At 43.9% G+C, this 20,562-nt stretch overlaps 1 protein-coding gene across 1 annotated transcript; it reads left to right on the top strand.

Annotated features, from left to right (window-relative positions):
• The first annotated feature begins 10,585 nt into the window (after positions 1-10,585).
• LOC123440292 (deoxycytidylate deaminase) lies at positions 10,586-14,072 on the top strand. The gene is made up of 9 exons (XM_045116870.1): positions 10,586-10,854; positions 10,973-11,048; positions 11,779-11,818; positions 11,987-12,045; positions 12,255-12,292; positions 12,805-12,868; positions 12,946-12,999; positions 13,556-13,657; positions 13,733-14,072. Exons 1-9 carry the CDS (start codon positions 10,649-10,651, stop codon positions 13,793-13,795), a joined length of 702 nt encoding a protein of 233 aa, XP_044972805.1. The 5' UTR covers positions 10,586-10,648; the 3' UTR covers positions 13,796-14,072.
• The last annotated feature ends 6,490 nt before the right edge of the window (positions 14,073-20,562 follow it).

The raw sequence follows: 20,562 nt of genomic DNA, 5'->3' as shown, positions 1-20,562 counted from the left end.
CAGAAAGTATCGGTCTACTTGTCTCGGACGTGATGCCTATATGTATGATCATTGCCTTAGATATCGTCATGACTTTGCTTGGTTCTATCAATTGCTCGACAGTAATTCGGTCACCCACCGTAATATTTGCTATCATGAGAGAAGCCTCTAGTGAACATTATGGCCCACGGGTCTACTTCACATCATATTTTCATCCCTAAACTTTTACTTTGTTGCACTTTCCGCCTTCAGATCTCACCTTGCAATCAATCGTGAAGGGATTGACAACCCCTTTGTAGCGTTGGGTGCAAGTTTGTTATTTTTGCGCAGGTACGGTGGAGACTTGGCTTGATACTCCTACTGGATTGATACCGTGGTTCTCAAACTAAGGGAAATACTTACTGCTACTGTGTTGCGTCACCCTTTCCTCTTCAAGGGAAAAGCCAACGCAAGCTCAAGAGGTAGCAAGAAGAATTTCTGGCGGTGTTGCCGGGGAGTATCAAGTCAAGAATAGCCTCCCGTCAACGTGCCAATTTCTGGCGCCGTTGCCGCGGAGCATCAAGTGAAGCTTATCCAAGTAACCGTCGCAAACTCATCTCTTGCATTTACCTTTTTTTGCCTCTCGTTTTACTCTCCCCCACTTCTGAAAAAAAAATTACAAAAATATTTGCCTTTCCTTTGCTTGTGTGTTATGTGACTTCAATATGCTTGCATCTTCGCTTGCTGAAAATCTAGTGATATGGATCCTCATCCACTGGCTAATCTCTTTAAGAGATCCAATTATGTTGAACCAATTGCTAGTGAGTTGAGTGCACTTGACTTTCTCTATGGAGTTTTGCTTGAGATGCGTGAATCTGAAAATCGTGATGAAGAAATTTGTGAAGTGATTCACGAGGGCTCCTTGAATGAAAAGCATGATTGCAATGATTTCATTATAAATTCTATTAATGACAATCACGCTAAAAATATGCAAAACCCTAAGCTTGGGGATGCTAGTTTTGCTATGTCCACTACTTGTTGCAATGATCGTGATTGGGGTGATAATTTTTCTTATGATCTTGAAATTTTTTTAGCCCTCATGACGATTATGATATTTGCAATAATATTGAAAGTGGATTTGGAGAAGTCATGACTTTACTTGATGATAATCCCACTATTTTTGAAGAGCGTCAACTTTGCATGCATGTGGATCATGAAAAGAATATCCTATGTGATAGCTGTATTGCCGAATTTGATTATGATCCCACATGTAATTGTTATGAGAGAGGAAAATATTGTGGTAGAAACTTTCATGTTACTAAACCGCCTCTTGTTGTGCTGAGATTGCTATTGTCGCTTTCTTCTGCCTTGCATATGGTAACTATTGGTTGTTTTGACATTTTGTTTTCCTTTAAAATGCCTATGCATAGGAAGTATGTTAGACTTAGATGTGATTTTCACATGCTTTATGATGCTCTCGTTGTGTTTCAATTCTTGTCTTTTGTGTGAACATCATTGAATTATCAATGCCTAGCTAAGGGCGTTAAACAATAGCGCTTGTTGGGAGGCAATCCAATGAATTTATCTTTGCTTTTTGCTTTCTGTTTTGTTGCGTCTACACCATCATAATTTTGTTATGATTGTTTTTTTGTGTGTTTCTTTTTGTGTTTGAGTCAAGTAGCACCTTTATGACTAGTTTGGTGATGGTTGTTTGATCTTGCTAAAAAAAGACAGAAACTTTGCGCTCACGATTTTTTATTTTATTTTCATACAGAAAGAGATTCTGAGATGATTCTTTTTTATGCTAGTTGATATGCCAATTGCCAAAATGTTCGTAATTTTTCAGAATTTTTGAGAAAACAGAAGTATACGAAGTATACAGATTGCTACAGACTGGTCTGTTTTTGACTGATTCTGTTTTTGTTGTGTTGATTGCTTATTTTGATGAAACTATGGATAGTATCGGGGGTACTAGCCATGGAAAAGTGAAAATACAGTAATCTAACAACAATATAAATAGAATTCAAGTTTGCTACAGTACCTAAAGAGGTGGTAGTTTGTTTTCTTGTGCTAATGTTATCATGAGTTTCTGTTTAAGTTTTGTGTTGTGAAGTTTTCTAGTTTTGGGTGATGTTCTCATGGACAACGAGATAAAGAGTGGAAAGAGCTCAAGCTTGGGGATGCCCAAGGCATCCCAAGCCAAATTTAAGGAAACCAAAAAGCATAAGCTTGGGGATGCCCAGGGAAGGCATCCCCTCTTTCGTCTTCAATCCATCGGTAACATTACTTGGAGCTATATTTTTATTCACCACATGATATGTGTTTTGCTTGGAGCGTCGTGTACTATATGAGTCTTTTCTTTTTGTTGTGTCACGATGATACTTGCTTCACACCTTTTGAGAGAGACATGCACTCATCGTTAATTTGCTAGAATACTCATTGAGCTTCGCTTATATCTTTGAGTTAGGCAATTTAGCTCACATGTGCTTCACTTATACCTTTTGAGCTAGATAACTTTGCTCTAAGTGCTTCAGTTAGATCTTTTAGAGCACGACGGTGTCATATTTTGGAGAAATAAGAACTCTCGATCTTCACTTATATCTTTTTGAGAGTACTCTCTCTGAGTAACTTGGTAGTTGGCTTGTGCTATGAAAGTAGTCCTAAAAGATGATAGACGTCCAAAGAGGATACAACAAAACTTCCATATTCTTGTGAATTGATTAGAAAGAGAAGTTTGATTCCTCTCAATTAGTTTTGAGACATGGATTTGGTAATATTAAGAGACATGTTAGTAGGGTGTTGTGAATCTAGAAATACTTGTGATGAAGTTAGTGATTCCCGTAACATGCACGTATGGTGAACTGCTATGTTAGGAAGTCGGAGCATAATTGATTTATTGATTGTCATCCTTTGTGTTGCGGTCGGGATCGCGCGATGGTTAACACCTACCAACCCTCCCCCTAGGAGTATGCGTTTAGCACTTTGTTTCGATTACTAATAAAAACTTTTGCAATAACTATGTGAGTTCTTCATGACTAATGTGAGTCCATGGTATAGATGCACTTTCACCTTCCACCATTTCTAGCCTCTCTAGTGTCGTGCAACTTCCGTCGGTACACAAAACCACCATAGACATTCCTCAAAACAGCCACCATACCTACCTATCATGGCCTTTGCATAGTCATTCCGAGATATATTGCCATGCAACTCCCACCGTTCCGTCTCATGACTTGTGTCGTCACTTAAACATTGCCATTGCATGACCGTAAGATAGCTAGCGAGTCATACGCCAAGCTAGATCGTTGCACATCCCGGTACACTGTCGGAGGCATTTCCTATAGAGTCATCATCGTTCTAAGCTTTGAGCTGTGAGTAAATGAAAGTGTTATGATCATCATTATTAGAGCATTGTCCCATGTGAGGGGGAAACAGAGGCCAAAGTTGCCCACACAAAAAAAAGAGAAAGAGAGAGATATGGAAAGAGGCCAAAGAGCCCAAACAAAAAAAGAGAGAAAAAGAGAGAAGGGACAATGCTACTATCTTTTTCCACACTTGTGCTTCATAATAGCACCATGTTCTTCATGATTGAGAGTCTCTTGTTTTGTCACCACCATATACTAGTGGGAATCTTCATTATATAACTTGGCTTGTATATTCCAATGATGGGCTTCCTCAAAATTGCCCTAGGTCTTCGTGAGCAAGCAAGTTGGATGCACACCCACAAGTTCTCCTTTTGAGCTTTCACACACTTATAGATCTAAGTGCATCCATTGCATGGTAATCCCTACTATTTCACATTGATATCTATTGATGGGCATCTCCATAGCCCTTTGATACGCCGAGTCAATGTGACCATCTCCTCCTTTTTGCCTCACAACCTTCACCACACTCTGTTCCACCTATAAGTGCTATATCCATGGCTCACGCTAATGTATTGCGTGAGAGTTGAAAAAGGTTTGAGAAAGTAAGAGTGCAAAAAAAACAATTACTTGGCCAATACCGGGGTTGTGCATGATTTAAATTCGTTGTGTGGGAATGATGGAGCATAGCCAGACTATATGATTTTGTAGGGATAACTTTCTTTGGCCTTGTTATTTCGAAAGTTCATGATTACCTTGCTAGTTTGCTTGAAGTATTATTGTTCTCATGTCAATAGCAAACTATTGTTTTGACTCTTACGGATCTGAACATTCATGTCACATGAAAGAAGTTACAAAGGACAAATATGCTAGGTGGCATTCCACATCAAAAATTCAGTCTTTATCACTTCCCTACTCAAGGACGAGCAGGAGTTAAGCTTGGGGATGCTTGATATGTCTCCAACGTATCTATAATTTTTTATGGTTCCATGCTATTATCTTATCAAACTTTGGATGCTCTGTATGCCTTTTATATCTTTTTTGGGACTAACTTATTAACTCAGTGCCAAGTGCCAGTTCCTGTTTTTTTCGTGTTTTTGACCCTTTTCAGAGGAGAATATTAAACGGATTCCAAACGGAATAAAACCTCTGGAAAAAAAATTCCGGAGCAGAAGATACGCAGGGAGCTTGAGAACCAAGGCAGAGGGCACCACGGGAGGCCACAAGCCCCCTAGCCGCGGCCTGGGCGGGGCCCGCGCCTAGCAGGCTTGTGGGCCCCTTGTGGCTCCTCTGCCCTACTTCTTCCGCCTATAAATCCCCGAAAAATCCAAAACCACGGGAGAGAGCCACAGAAATAATATTTCGCCGCCGCAAGCTTCTGTATCCGCAAGATCCCATCTGGGGCGCGTTCTGGTGCCCTGCCGGAGGGGGATTCGGATACGGAGGGCTTCTTCATCAACACCATTGCCTCTCCGATGATGCGTGAGTAGTTCACCATAGACCTTCGGGTCCATAGCTAGTAGCTAGATGGCTTCTTCTCACTCTTGGATCTTCAATACAAAGTTCTCCATGATCTTCATGGAGATCTATCCGATGTAATTTTCTTTTGCGGTGTGTTTGTCGAGATCCGATGAATTGTGGATTTATGACCAGATTATCTAAGAATCTTATTTGAGTTTCTTCTGATCTCTTACATGCATGATTTCATATCCTTGTAATTCTCTTCGAGTTGTGGGTTTTTTTGGCCAACTTGATCTATGATTCTTGCAATGGGAGAAGTTATTGGTTTTGGGTTCATACCGTGCGGTGACCTCACCCAGTAACAGAAGGGGTAGCGAGGCACGCATCGTGTTGTTGCCATCAAGGGTAAAAATATGGGGTTTATATCTATTGCATGAATTTATCCCTCTACATCATGTCATCTTGCTTAAGGCGTTACTCTGTTTGTCATGAACTCAATACACTAGATGCATGCTGGATAGGGGTCGATGTGTGGAGTAATAGTAGTAGATGCAGAAAGTATCAGTCTACTTGTCTCGGACGTGATGCCTATATGTATGATCATTGCCTTAGATATCGTCATGACTTTGCGCGATTCTATCAATTGCTCGACAGTAATTCGTTCACCCACCGTAACATTTGCTATCATGAGAGAAGCCTCTAGTGAACACTATGGCCCCCGGGTCTACTTCACATCATATTTTCAGCCCTACACATTTACTTTGTTGCACTTTCCGCCTTCAGATCCCACCTTGCAATCAATCGTGAAGGGATTGACAACCCCTTTGTAGCGTTGGGTGCAAGTTTGCTATTTTTGCGCAGGTATGGTGGAGACTTTGCTTGATACTCCTACTGGATTGATATCTTGGTTCTCAAACCGAGGGAAATACTTACTGCTACTGTGATGCATCACCCTTTCCTCTTCAAGGGAAAAACCAACGCAAGCTCAAGAGGTAGTAGGGAGATGCTCGCGAGAGGCTGCCACTTTACTCCTCCCCGCTCAAGGAGGGGTTATTATCAGTTTATGTGTTATTCATTGTGCGTATTAGTTAAGTACTATCATCACATATATGTGATTATATATGTATGATGTGTGCAATGAGCTATTGAGTAATTAGTATATATTATAATTTCACATTTCTATCTATTTTCGTATTCATTTCTTGGCTCTTGTATTTACATATATTGAAACATAATAATATAATTAAATCATACACACATCAAAACATATCAATATTATGATTGTTGTGCACACATTGGGATTGACATCAAAATGATTCAAGAGACTAAAACGCGTCCATGACTACCACCCTGATCTACGGAAGTTCTTGGCTATGCGTGAACTCGGTCAGACGTTCGTCCATGCGGTTGACACGCTCGTGGTACAGCTGGAGCGCGATCTCGAGCTCCAAGCTGACTATTTCGTCGGAGATTACCATCTCAAGGATGCCACGGCCATTTTCTTCTACTGCTCCCCCTGGACACGTGGGCCAAAGAGGCGCTCGAGCCTACCGACCAACCCATTGACATCGAGAGGGCCACGGACAAGGCGAACGGGGCAACCCATGCGAATGACTCGTCCGGCATCCGGTGCAAGTACGATGCGGTCGGGCTCTGATGCAAGTACGATGCAGATGGCCGCTGTCCACTCCTGGCGAGAAACCGGGCTACTAACATGTCGTGGACACAACTACAATGTCATGTCGGGTGGGACACCATGCAAGCGGGGATGTAACCGCTCTTGCTCTGCCACGCGCAGCGCCTCTCGCTCTGCGACCCTCCATCGGTCTTGTTGTGCGGCGCGCCTTGCCCTCTCGGTGCAGACGTGCATGTTTTGCTCTCGGTGCAGACGCGCATGTTTTTCTCTACAGAGCACCACCGATGATCTTCTTGTTTGGCGCACTACAACCCCTCAGCGGTGAGGCAACTATGTTGCTCGGCGGTGTTGCCACGCCCTGCGCCAAGGGTCTGCTCAACTCTTGTGATGATGCACAACACAACATTTTCCGGCGCGTCGCGAGGCATGCCATTGGCCTCGACGGGGCGTTGCGGCTGCACCAAATCATTTTTGTTGTTGAGGAGGTTGATGGCAGAGGTGGCGCCTTGTCGGGTTGGCATGCTTGGTAGATGGGCTAGGCTGCACTAGGTGTGCATCCGCGTATGTCGCACGCCGGCTCTTTTTCTCATTCGCTTGTGGCGGGAAACTGATGGAGAAGCTTGCGTGGGAACCTGCGCAGTTGCGTGTGGGGACGTGGCCAAAAGAAACGCATGTGTGGTGCCGAAGCGTGCACTGGATTCCTCGGGCGGGAACGCACTGACAAGATGAGACCGAGGGGGAATGGTAAGTTCACAAATGTGATTATTAATAATAAAAAATGTGTGCTTTGCACTATCCAATTATGTATCGCCACATGCCCCCTTATTATATTGGCTAGGAGGTGTTGTGGGTGCAGGTTTGATTAGATGGGACGCATGCGAGCAGTCCGCCGCGCAGGCTGAGAGGGATGCATGCGAGCAGCCCGCCGCATAGGCGCAACTGGCTCACCGGGAATCGAGCCCTTTAACCTCCACCCACAGCCTGCCTCGCTCCCAATTTCTCCATTAATGCTCCACTTCCTCCTCCGTCCGTCGTCGAGGATCGTCTGCTTTTCCGATGGAGGACGAGGCGGCCAACAAGCGGGGGCGGGTACATGTGTTGGACTTCATCAACAGTGCATGTGTTGTTGTTTTGTAGGCACAACATAGATGTTGTGCAGACATAGCAAATCACAATACACACGGACTAAACTACGAAAACCATCGGTGACGATTTCATCAACCGCTAACAATTGTATACCATCAAGCATTTCCCCATAATACACACCGGTCACTAGCACCAGCCGTTTGTGTTATTTCTTGTGTTCGCACACTATTCTGTTTACTCACGTGTTTGTTGTATATTGCATGCATCTTGTTATACCGAATCATTTGTGTTCTGCTATATCATCGTACATGGTTTATGGTAGTGAATTGTGTGCCCTCTATCGCACATATCTGGATCTCTGTAAACGTTTGTGTTATTTTAGCTAATCGCAAACAGTTGATATGGAGAACTGTGTGTCACGCATCACACGTGCAACTCTTTTCTGAATCGTATTTGATGGATCCGCCATCGCACACAGTTCGTGTCAATGGCGACGAAGCATGAACTATATCGTTTGCGTTTGGTGGATCGCACACAGTTTTGTCGAAAAGTCTCGAATTATAGTGTCGCGTTAGCAGCATCGTGCAGTAGTGCTTGCATCCAACGCGGGAAAAAGAGTTGTGAATCCCCTTGAACTCATTACTTGCAAGCGATAAATAGTGATAGATAGATAGTTTATATGTAATAGGTAAATATAGATAATAAAAGGCAGTGAGGTAGTTAGTGTTTTTGTAAATATATTTGTGAATAGACATGGGGCACATAGTTTTCGCTAGAGGCTTCTCTCTCGTAGAAAGCATAAGGTGGGTAAATAAATTACTGTTTGGGTAATTGATATAAAAGCGTATAGTTATGCAATATTTATTCATGACAGTGATCATTACATATATGCATCACGTCCGTGAACGAGTAGACCAACTCCTGCCTGCATCTACTACTATTAATCCACCCATCAACTGCTATCTAGCATGCATCTAGAGTATTAATTGAAAATAGAGTAATACTTGGAGGATGATAACATGATGTAGACAAAGTAAATCCAATTAATATGAATGAACCTCATCGTTTTATCCTTAGTGACAGCAATACAATACATGTCATGTCCTTTTTCGCCAGTGGGATTGAGCATCGCAAGATTGAACCCACTATAACGCCCCTCTCCCACTGAAGATAAATCAATCTAGTTGGCCAAACCAAATCAATAGATCGAAGAAAAATATGAAGCTATCACAATCATGCATATAAGAATTTAGAGAAGACTCAAATATGATTCATGAATAATTTGAACACAAACCTATAATTCATCGAATCCCAACAAACACACTGCATAAGAGTGATTACATAAGATAGATCGTCGCGGGAATCACGATGATCATGGCAACGAAGAACACACACAGAGATAGCCATCTAGGTGCTAACTATGGACCCATATGTATGCGGTGAACTACTCACACATCACCATGAGAGCAACAAGGTTGATGTAGAGACCCTCGATGATCTACCCCCTCTGACAGGACACCAGAAAAGGGCTCCAGATGAGTACACGACGGAACAGAGACTTACGACGGCAAAAAAAGTGTTTCAGGAGGTTCCCTAGGGTTATTGGGAATATGGGAATTTATAAGCCACAAAACGGGAGTCGGAGAGTTGGGAGGTGGCCGCAAGCCATCACGATGCAGCCACCCCCCTGGGCGCGCCCTGTTGGCTTGGGGGCATCCCGTGTGCCCTCCGGTCTTTCTCGAAAACTTCAAGGTTCTTATCTTGTTTAAAAAAATCATCAATTTTTTTTGGGATATTTGGATTTCGTTTGATATAGTATTCCTGAAAACAAAAACATGCAGAAAACAACAACTCACATTTGGCACTGGATTAATAGATTAGTGTTAAAAATAATATAAAACAACAACTAAATGACTAAAAAGCATACTAGAATGATTATAAATGCGTTGGAGACGTATGAGGGCGTGCTTTGCTGCGCCGTTCAATTTGTTGGGATTCTTAAATTTCATATATATCACAATTCATAATATCAAATCGGTGTTATTAGATTCAACATGAAATGAATTTTCATTTTTTAATATTGTGTATGTCGATATTTTTGGCTGTGAACTTGGTGAGAGTTAAAAAAATGATCTTCTAAAAATCTAATACCCATTATATTTTGAAACTGATGGAATGTGTTTTTATGCGGTGTGATTCTGTGTTATCCGCTAATCAACCTATATTTATGTAGGCATAAGTTACGTCGGTGGTTGTATGTACTATATTCGTGCTACATTAGTGGTGTTTTTTCCTCGACGATGAAAGTGTGCAAGGGGTAGATATGCTTTTATAGATCGGTTATTGCTGATTGATTTGAAAAATATTGAACTGATCGAAATCATAAACCAAATCAAAAATTGAATACCTCAGTTGAACGAAAGAGCTTGAAAATTAAGAATTGTATAAAATTAAAATGATTAAATAAGAAAGTTGCTTGAGAAATTGTTGACCCGGTCAAAATCGACGGACCCAATTCTAAATTGAAGCCTCGATTAATTATGAATATTTTAAAATTACAAAGCATAGTGTATTGTATAAAAATTGAATGCGAGAGATTTTAGAAATTATTGACCCGATCAAAATTGAATGACCAAGTTACAATTAAAGACATCAATTGATTATGAGACCTTTAATCTAAGGAACTTAGATTATTGATTCGATTAAAATTAAATGATTAAATTTTAGTTAAGAGCTTAATTAATTGTGAGACCTTCAATTCTGTAGGGATTAGTGATATACTACCTCCGTCCGAAAATACTTGTCCTAGAGATGAATGTATCTAGACTTATTTTAATTATAGATACATTTATTATATGCATTTTTAGGATAAGTATTTCCGGATAGAGGGAGTAGTATATATATATGGGCCGGCTCGAAAATTTGTCCAGATGCCCCTAAGGCCGACTTTCTTGGATACAAAATCATTATCAATTCCAGGTCGACAGGACCAAATATTAGCCCATAAAAAGGACCGGCAGGCGATTCCAAATCTGGAGTTCTGGACGCGGGAAAAGTCAACAAAAGAAGGAAGGAAGGGCGCCCCCGCCAAATAATTTCCCGCGTTTCCGTAGGTAGCGAGCTCCGCCCCGGATCTAGCCGCCGAGCGATGGCCTCAACGAGGGATCTTGCCGTGGCGTCCATCTCGGCCGCCGCAGGCGCCGTAGCCGCGCTCCTGTACTCCTACTCGGCAACCAATGCCAAGCCCCAGCCCCAGAGCCCGCCCCCGCCGTGCACCGAGCCACTCCCCGCGAACGGCTGCGCCGCCAGGCACCCGCCAGCGCAGGACCCCTTCAAAACCACCAAGAGGGAAGGGTTAGTCCTCGTCGCCGGGCCCTCCTTCACCGCCCCTCGCCGCCTCGCGTATCTTGGTTGCCGCTCTTGTTAAGCTTGGGAGGATCTGTGCCCCCCCTTTTGTTGGTTCTTGTTGCAGGTTCATCTCATGGGACGACTACTTCATGGCGATTGCGTTCCTTTCGGCCGAGCGTTCAAAGGATCCTAACCGGCAGGTGAAGCACATCTCTGTTGACGCCTGTCAGAATATCCTAAATACGTGTTTGCGGTCGATCTGTTCGTAGAAATTCCTCAATGAAACTGATGTTCTGCGACTGCGTGAGATAATGGAAAGCCATGTACGAACGTGGCAGACCAGCTGTCTTTAGCAATTGCAGTGAATAATTCAACTGCCGTTAGGCAATTGGCTTTGTTTTTCCTTCCAAAACACAATTGATGCCAAACTCATGCCGGTGAATGCAAGCTGGAAGCTAGAGTGATGCGGTAATGGAGCTGAAAGAGGAGGCATCACCGGGGTGTTTAGGGTCGTGAGGTGGAGCTGCCGCGGGAGTAAAGGCTTAGAACTGGCTCTGCGTAGGTTGTGTGCTTGACAAGCGTGCATGTGTTGGTGGTGGTGATGGTGGGGGAGAGGAGGTTTGATCAATACTGCAACGGGTGTGCAACTTCGGCTGACTTCGTTCTAGGCGGAGTCAATTAAGATCGATCAACCTTTAAAATTAAAACTATTATAGTGCTTTAGAGCTTTTAACACAAAGCAGCAAATATCAGGGATCTGTGGCAGTTCTGTAATTCTATCGAAAGAAGTTTGTTTTGACATCTTTTATTCAGTGAATGTGACAAAAAATAAATCTTAACATAAGGTGGCAACTCATGTAAGATTTTTCATTTTGTCACTCTTGTTAGTCAAACACTATGATATGTCTACCTAAAATCGATTTTATGCAGGTTGGCGCATGCTTGGTTAGCCAAGAGGGCATTATCCTAGGTGAGGATGGAGCCTATGCTGCTTTATGATATGTAACTTGATTTATTATCCAAAAACTTCAATTGATGGCTGCAGTAGTGATAAGCAAAGTACAAGGGTTGTTGTGATAGGCCAAGTGCCATAGTTTGTCCTCTTTTGGTAATATAATTCAACTGTTTTTACCAACAGGTATTGGCTACAATGGATTCCCAAGAGGCTGTTCGGATGATAAGCTTCCTTGGGCAAAGGTAATTGTCCTTGAAGCTTTAATTAGAAGGGTTGTAAGTTGAGGGCCATTCCCTCATAAGAACTAGCAGTGAATTAGCTCTATTAATGCTATTGTAAATTTGAGTTTCTCATGTGGCGTTCATTTTTATTCAGTTAAATACTATTTGACACATTTGCTGGAATTCGACTATTTCACATATCAATTCCTTTATATTACTTTCTACTGCAGAAATCTGCAAGAGGGGACCCATTGGAGACAAAATATCCGTAAGTTATGAATTTCTCAGTAAAATGGTTGTTGCTCTATGTTTTGGGACATAACACATGTAAGCACATTCATCGAAAAAAAAGCTCATGTAAGCACATCTAATTAGCAGAAATACTACTTGAATAAAATTCGAATTTACTGATACAGTGGGTGTTTTTCAGAAAACCCGCCAGATAACCTTTCTGTATTGTGCTATACTGTGAAAGAAACTCTGATTACCTTAGTTTTCTGTAAGCAATAATTGATCTCACAAGCAATATAGCCGCACTGCTGGTTAGCAATTGTCTGGCTTGCCACTCGTGAAACTGTCAACTCTTCATATCTTGCCACTTCACTATGTTGTCATCCATGTTTTTTTGGTGAATGTAAGTTTTATTGCCTGATTTACATTAGACAACAGAACTATTGAATGTTAGAATTGCCACTTGCAGAATGATGCATTGTCCTCCACAAAATAGTTTCTTATAGCAGTCTAGATGTTGAAACCTAACTCTCTTTTACTTGTTGGCAGCTATGTTGTTCATGCTGAAGTTAATGCTATTTTGAATACAAACCATGCTTCAGCGGCTGGACAGGTTTGCTATTTCCGTTCTCCTTCTCCATTATGTAATTAGTCATCAACAAATGCCTTATTGTTTCCCTTCTACTGCAGAAGTTATACGTCACCATGTTCCCCTGTAATGAGTGCGCTAAGATTATCATCCAGGTTAGTCCTGAAAGTAAATGAACATGTATTTTTGTCATTTTGGAGTTAGAATTTCACCCAAGCGTTGATGAAATACATTCAAACCTCACATTTTCTTTGTTACAAGTTTCGCTATATTTCTAAACATGCATTCTATAAATGTGCATCTAAGTTTGTACTACATAATATTTTCACCTTTAATCAAACCATTCTGGTTGGACCCTTCCTCGGCCCTACGCAAGTGGGAGCTACGTGCACTGGGCTGCTCTTTTTAATCAAATTATTCTGGCTCACCACAAACATTGCCATTTAAAATCTATAACTCTAATTTGTGCAAAGACTCTACATTTGATAATGATTTACTAGTCTGACGTTTCAGTCAGCAGTTCTCATGTTACACTATTTCCCTTAAATATGCAAAAAATAATTACCATGTAAATTCTGAAATACGAAATTCCCCCTTAAATCAACAAAAATAACTACTCACACTATTTTTATGTGGAAGTAACTTCTACCTGAGCACGCATAAAAGGAAGATAATCTGTTCAGTTCTAACCATTGTGCTGATCTTTTGCAGTCAGGTGTATCTGAAGTCATCTATTTTGTAGAGAAAAGGATTGACAACTCAGATCATGTTTATGTTGCTTCTCACAACCTGTTATCAATGGCTGGTGTGAAGGTACTAACATTTGATCATTTCTAATATAAGCACTGTTTTGGCATGGGTTACATTCTTATGCATCATTTCTCACAGGTCAGGAAGCATCAGCCGCAAATGACAGAAATACCAATCAACTTTCAGGAGCCAAAGGTCTAGTGAATGAACTGTGTGCCCTCTAATGCAAATGTGCACCAGTGCCTTAACAATTATGTCATGTCAGTCATTCAAAGGTTGGCGTGCTGCTGGGTTATATACTCCCCCAGGGACCTAGCTGTTGTAATATTTTAATCAATCGAATTACTAGGTCGGGAAAAGCACCTGTAACCAGTTGCATCCTGTTGTGCAATTTGTGTGCGCTCAGCATCATGAACCTTCTTTTGTAAACTGTGGTTGCACCATGATTTAACTCTCACTACAGTCGATTCTCACTCTAGTAAATCGTGATAAGTCCTCCTATATGTAGCTGTGTGATACTCCTTCCGTGACGAAATAAGTGACGTAAGAAGACAAACTTTTGTAAAAAAAGTCAATTTTGCAGTTACACCCCCTATCATTCAAATTAGACGTGCACAGGTATTTCTTGCCCACAGCTCTGCCTCCAGGGTGCTCCATCTTCATAGTAGCTCCTCCACAAGAGGAGGATGATGTACCTGAAGATCCAGTAGAGGAGGATGATCCACAAGAGGAAGCTGCAGGTACAAAGTTCAGTGTGACTTTACTCCACTACAAACTGAAACTGAAACAATATTGAGACAAAATTCAGTATTAAAATTGGAACTGAAACTTGCTGTATACTTGGATCATGTGTTACTCCAGGTTTCAAACTTGCTGTATACTTGGAGTATGCAAGAATATTGCTGTTGTATACTTGGAGTACTTGAAACTGAAACAATATTGAGACAAACTTGCCGTATAATTGAAACTTAAATTGAGACAAACTTGCTGTATACTTGGAGTACTGAAAATGAAAAAAATATTGAGACAAAAGGAGTACTCCAGGTTTCAAAATTCAGTGTTCACATGATTTAGTCAGTGTAACTGTATACTTGTAGTAGTTTTGAAACGTGCTGAACATAAAATTCAGGTTGCGAAGCTTGCTGTAAACTGAAACCTGCAAGTATGAATCATGTGAAACTTGCTGAAATTTTTTAGTCAGTGTATGAATCGTGCCAAGTTTAGTGTGTTTAGTCAGTATGAATCATGACAAATTTAGTCAGTGTTTAAACATGATTAAACAAACTTTCAGTTTACATGCTTAAACTTGACTGGAAATAAACTGAAACTGAATAAAAATGTTCTACTCCTTATGCTGAAACTGAAACTTACACTTTATTCCTAGCTGAAACTGAAACTTGACAGTGTAAATTTTAAACTTAACAGTTTACTCCTAATTAGAACTGAAACTTGTGAGTATAAATTTTAAACTTATCAATTTACTCCTAACTGAAACTGAAACTTGACAGCTTACTCGTAACTGAAACTGAAACTTGACAGTGTAAACAAACTGTAAACTGTAAATTCGGTAAAAATCAGGAAACAAACAAATTTTTAATATTTAGAACATGGAAATTGCATTTACTCCAACATTTTTCAATATTTTCAATTATTTGCATTATTTTAATTATTGCAACAATATTGTTCGAGTAAAAACTTACAGTAAAGAAGGGCACTCCTTTTGCTTCTTTTTGCTCCTTTGCGGGTGTTGAGCATCAAACAAGAAAAAACCTGCCAATGAGGACATATTTGTTGCTTATATTGCTTTGAACGCAGTGACAAAAGATAGAGAAATTAAGAAGAAAGACAAAGTGCTTGTTGAAAGAATATGGAAGATGGCCTCCTGAGTGGGGGCTTCGCGTCGCCACGTGGCCATGTTGTTGTCGAAATCGCGGGCCTTCGCGAGCCCCTGCTCGTACAATTGTCGAGTTTCTCGTCCCGGCGGCGGCGCTGCACAACCTCCTCCTCCCACGCACTGCGCATGAGGATGGCCGCCTCGATGGCGCCTGCATCGATATGAGGGGGGAAATCCTCCGGCCCGACGATGCCGGCGCTATGCCTCCGCCTCCCTCTTCACCGCGCGGAGCGGCGGGAGCTCCTCCGGCTCCCTCTTCACCGGCGGGAGCGGTATATGCGAGCTAGCCGACACGACGGAGCTGCCCCGCCGGAGGAGAGTCGAGCCCGCCGCTGGTCGTACTCCTCCGTCTCGCGGTGGCGGAGGGATGGCCTTGGTTCGTGTACCGTCGGGCAGACCGCTTCTTTGCCTCGTTGGCGGCGACACAAGTTTCTGCACGGGGTCCTTGCCACTGCCGACGCAACGATCGAAGCTCCACATCCTGCGCCACATGGTGGCGGACTTGTGAGTGGTAGCGAAGTGGGGTGGCGGATTTGGGTTGCCGACAGCGAGAAATCAGAGGGAAAAGGGGGACGAGGCCGGGGGAATAGGGTTTCACCCCGTATAGCAGTCGCAGACCCGTAGATATAGTGCGCGGATTTTATTTCTTAGGCTATTGTAAACATTTTACGGGTCGGGGCGACTATACGGGGTCTAATCTGATAAAAAAGGGCCAAACTCATATAGTCGCCTAAATTATACAGTCTGAACCTTTTTACAGCAGTCCTCGGAGCATCTCTAGCAGACCCCGTATAACGCCGACCCGCAAAACGCGTTTACAGTTTGGGGAAAATGGCTTTGCGGGCCGACGCGGCGAGGACAGAGTCAGAACCCGCAAAACAGACCCGTAAAAAAGATATTCACAGACGATGCTCTTTTACGGGTCGGCTACGCGGGGTTTGCTCGGGCGCCGCGGCGTCGACCCGCAAACCGAAAACCCCCAATAGACGAATTTGACATCGATTCCGACAAACGAGTTCAGATTGAAACAATAAAACATAGTTTGCAATCATCTAAATTACAATAATTATTCAAATTACCAAAACAAACTAAATAATTCAATACAAAACTTGTCCCGAATACAAATCACAAATGAATTAAATGAAAATGAATGGAGAAATGGAATGTGTTACTGCCCAACACTTTGCCAATGGTGCTCAATGAGATCCTCCTGAAGCTGAAAGTGGGTGTTTGCACGCCAACCTCTTTTATCATTAGATGCCATCAATTTTTTTGTGTCTTCCTCGTTGGGTGCCCGAAGATATTCAGGACAAAAGACACAGATGATCACTTGGCAAACCTACACACTGACTCAATTGTATTATCTTCATCAATGCGAAGGTACTCATCGACATAGTCAGCCGGAATGCCATATGCAATTACCCGCATAGCTGCTGAGAATTTTTGATATGCACTAAATCCTTTCAAGCCCGCGACATTTATTCTTTGAGTAAAATACCGATAATTGGCCTCGTAAACTTGAACAATTTTCACAAAGAGGGATCGGCGCATTCGATACCTTCTACGGAAGAGGTGCGACGGATATGTTGGATTGTTCGCGAAGTAGTATTGCATCAACATCTCGTTCTCGAGATGGCGACTTCGAGGAATGCAAAGACGGCCGAGAGTCGGTCCTCGCCGCCTCTTCCGGTTCCCGTCCTCGTGCTCCTTCACGGCAAGGGCCATTACCAATGTCTACTCGCGATAGTTCACAAGCATAGTCTCAACATCCGAGTCGTCCGAATCGGACGAATCGTCGAGCAAAAACTTCTCGCACGGGCTCAATTCATGTAAATTCACAAATACGTGTGCCGCATTAACCAACTATGCATACCGCTCGACACAAGCACAAGAACAAACTTACTGGCTGCTTGGGGCGGTGGCTCTCCTGCGGTGGATCGGCAGATCCGGGGAGCGAGTGGAGCGGCTCGGTGGAAGAGGGTAGGGGCGCCCCAGCGACGCGATTCTGCCCGCACATTTGGCCGGAATCACCGGCGGCGGACGGGCGAAACCAATGGTGGGCGGCGGCGGAAGGGGGTGGGGAAAGGGAGCGGACTGAAATGTCCCTCCCGCCAACCGTTTGCCTGGGATACGGGGCACCGTAGGGGCGAGTGAGGGAGTCCTGGATTAAGGGATCCTCGGGGCGCCGACCCCTGGATCGTATCATCGAAGTCCGGATAGTTGACAACCTCGTACGCATGAAGGAAGGCTCCGAGGACTGACATGGACTCCAAGGTTGGAAAGACTAGGTCGTCTCAATCCATCCCCGACTATAGTCGGTAACTTGTAAACCCTAGGGTCCCTGGTGTCTATGTAAACGAGAGACCCCTATCCGTGTAGACATATACGATTTCAAGGTAGATCTACTCTGTAATCATCTTCATCAATACAATTAAGCATGACATAGGGTATTACCTCCATAGGAGGGCCCGAACCTGGGTAAACCGATGTCTCCCCCTTCTTCCTACAACCCATCGACCCAAGGTCCACAGCTCGGGACCCCTACCCGAGATCTACCGGTTTTGACACCGACATTGGTGCTTTCATTGAGAGATCCACTATGGGATCACCAAAAGGTTTGATGGCACGTCTGGTGATCAACGAGGAGGTCCGCAATAGGTACTTGTTCGTCCCCGGACGAATTTTCGCGTTCGGAAGCATCGTTGTGCACGTCGATCCGGCCGGCTGCCTCGGTCGTATCAAATTTTTTGCCCCCGGTCAGGAAGTTAGGTTTGGGAGCCTAGAGTTCACCGCCGATCCTCGGGGAGACCTTGTGTTCACAGGGCTTTCCGCTCCATTGAAGGAGCGCACGAACCTCGACGCTTTGGCCTCTGAGGCCGTGAATCCAATCATCAAGACAAACTTCATCCCTGATCCAGCCTTAAAGCCCGACAAGCTTGGGGCATCCGAACTCGCATCAGCCGAGCTCTCCCCAAGGGAGATCTCAAGCACCGCCAGGACACCAGCCGACCCCGAGCACATAAGCGGCGCAAGCACCGCCAAAATCCCAACATTGCATAGATTACTCGACGAGATCCAAGCTTTGGGCATAACTAATGGCCAGGGCACGATCTATGATCAGATCGGGATCAGACCCGACGACAGGGAAATCCACATCCCGCCCATCACGCATCTAGTTAGTACTATCGAATGCCCAGTCGAGGGCTCCTCATACTAATCATCGGAACTAAGAACGATACTCATCCCAGTCACCGATCGCCCGGACAAACTCAACGACCCGGAGCTTCTACCCAGCCCCGGGAATGTTTCAGGGCCGATGGCTGGTTCGGTACGCGGTCCCGTCAAGGATGCACCGACCGAACTCAGGAAAGCACAGCCAACGGGAATCCAAAAATTAAACCCACCCACCACCCAACCTAAACATCCCTTGAGAACAGGGTTCGGTTCGAACCCGCCCGCGGTCATTCAAAGACCGGATGAGCCAGTGCACCACTTTTGGGCGAGATTCCTCCTTCTTCAAAAGAAGGAAGGACGCAGCGACCATGAGATAATAGGTGTCTTTCGGACACATTGTCGGGCAAGGGCATTCTCAACGCCCTAGCCTGTCGCCGGGTTCGAACCTTCATGGAACTATCAAACCTGGTACTCAAGTACTGCGCCATGGAGAGCACGTGGCAAATGCACAAGATGTGCATCGAGCCTAATCATAGCAAGCACATCAGGCAAATTCGGAGAAGGCAATCACCCCCATTTACGGGACATGCTACCTCCAAACACGCGGAAAAGAGATACAAGTCAAAATCAAGGGACAAGTCGATCCTCGACACACTACTGGACAAACCATGCCCCCACACACTTTGTCCCGTCGGACACACTTTCCACACACAACCTTCGAGCCTGTTGGGTCGTCTGATAAGTCGTGAAAAGTGGGGAAGTAACCCCCCAGACACCAAGAAATGAAGGGTCCGAGGCACCGCCGAGCAATAGTAGGAGATCCTAATGATCTACGAAACATTCCCCTCGGAAAGCCGGGGAAAGAGAGCCTTTCGAGAGCTCAGTCAAATCAACCATGCAGTGGAGACAAGCCCCTGGTCGAACACACCCATTACCTTCGACCAAGATGAGCCGGTAAAGAACACTGGCTGGACGCCTGCCACCCTAGTTCTGAACCCAATCGTAGACAACTTTAGACTAAGCGAAGTACTCATGGAAGGTGGCAGCGGCCTTAACCTCATTTATGAGGATACGCTGAAAAAAATTGTAATTTGATCAATCTCGGATCAAGCAAAGTTCAACCACCTTCCGAGGCATTGTCCCCGGCAAAGAGGCATGCTGCATAGGACACATAACACTCGACGTCGTATTCGGTACCGCTGATAATTATCGATCCAAGGAGCTCTTGTTCCACATCGTGCCATTCCACAGTGGCTACCACGCCCTATTAGGATGGGAGGCCTTCACAAGATTCCGGGCCATACCACACTACGGGTACATGAAGATGAAGATACGAGGGCCAAATGGTATAATCACAATCGGAAGTGATCCCCACATGGAGCTCCGGGCTAAAAACAAGACGATATCCCTAGTCTTGGAGGTACTGGCCGAAACCCTGGCCGCACAAGAACTAACAGCCCTGCGGGCTATGGTGGATAAAGATGACGTAGTCCTCGGCAAGTGATACGTCTCCAACGTATCTATAATTTTTGATGGTTCCATGCTATTATCTTGTCAAACTTTGGATGTTTTGTATGCCTTTTATATCTTTTTTGGGACTGACTTATTAACTCAGTGCCAAGTGGCAGTTCCTGTTTTTTTCGTGTTTTTGACCCTTTTCAGAGGAGGATTTTAAACGGTGTCCAAACGGAATAAAACTTCCGAAAAGTTTTTTTCTGGAATAGAAGATACGCGCGAGACTTGAGAACCAAGGCAGGGGCCACCAGGGGACCCCACAAGCCCCCTAGGCGTGGCCAGGGGGGCCGCGCCTAGCAGGCTTGTGGGGCCCCCTGTGGCTCTTCTGCCCTACCTCTTCCGCCTATAAATTTAATTTTTTTTCCAAAACTAACGAAGAGATCCA

The sequence above is a fragment of the Hordeum vulgare genome, chromosome 3H, assembly GCF_904849725.1.
Source record: "Hordeum vulgare subsp. vulgare chromosome 3H, MorexV3_pseudomolecules_assembly, whole genome shotgun sequence".
NCBI classification, from domain to species: domain Eukaryota; kingdom Viridiplantae; phylum Streptophyta; class Magnoliopsida; order Poales; family Poaceae; genus Hordeum; species Hordeum vulgare.
The sequence above is the reverse complement of the archived record's forward strand: the minus strand, read 5'-3'. Positions and strand labels throughout refer to the sequence as shown.

Bases quoted from the DNA above. Each gene is read 5' to 3' on its own strand.
- LOC123440292 (XM_045116870.1), top strand. From the start codon at position 10,649: ATGGCCTCAACGAGGGATCTTGCCGTGGCGTCCATCTCGGCCGCCGCA. The intron at 11,819-11,986 runs GTGAGGATGGAG...TTTTACCAACAG, and splicing joins CCAAGAGGGCATTATCCTAG to GTATTGGCTACAATGGATTC. The intron at 13,000-13,555 runs GTTAGTCCTGAA...GATCTTTTGCAG, and splicing joins GCGCTAAGATTATCATCCAG to TCAGGTGTATCTGAAGTCAT.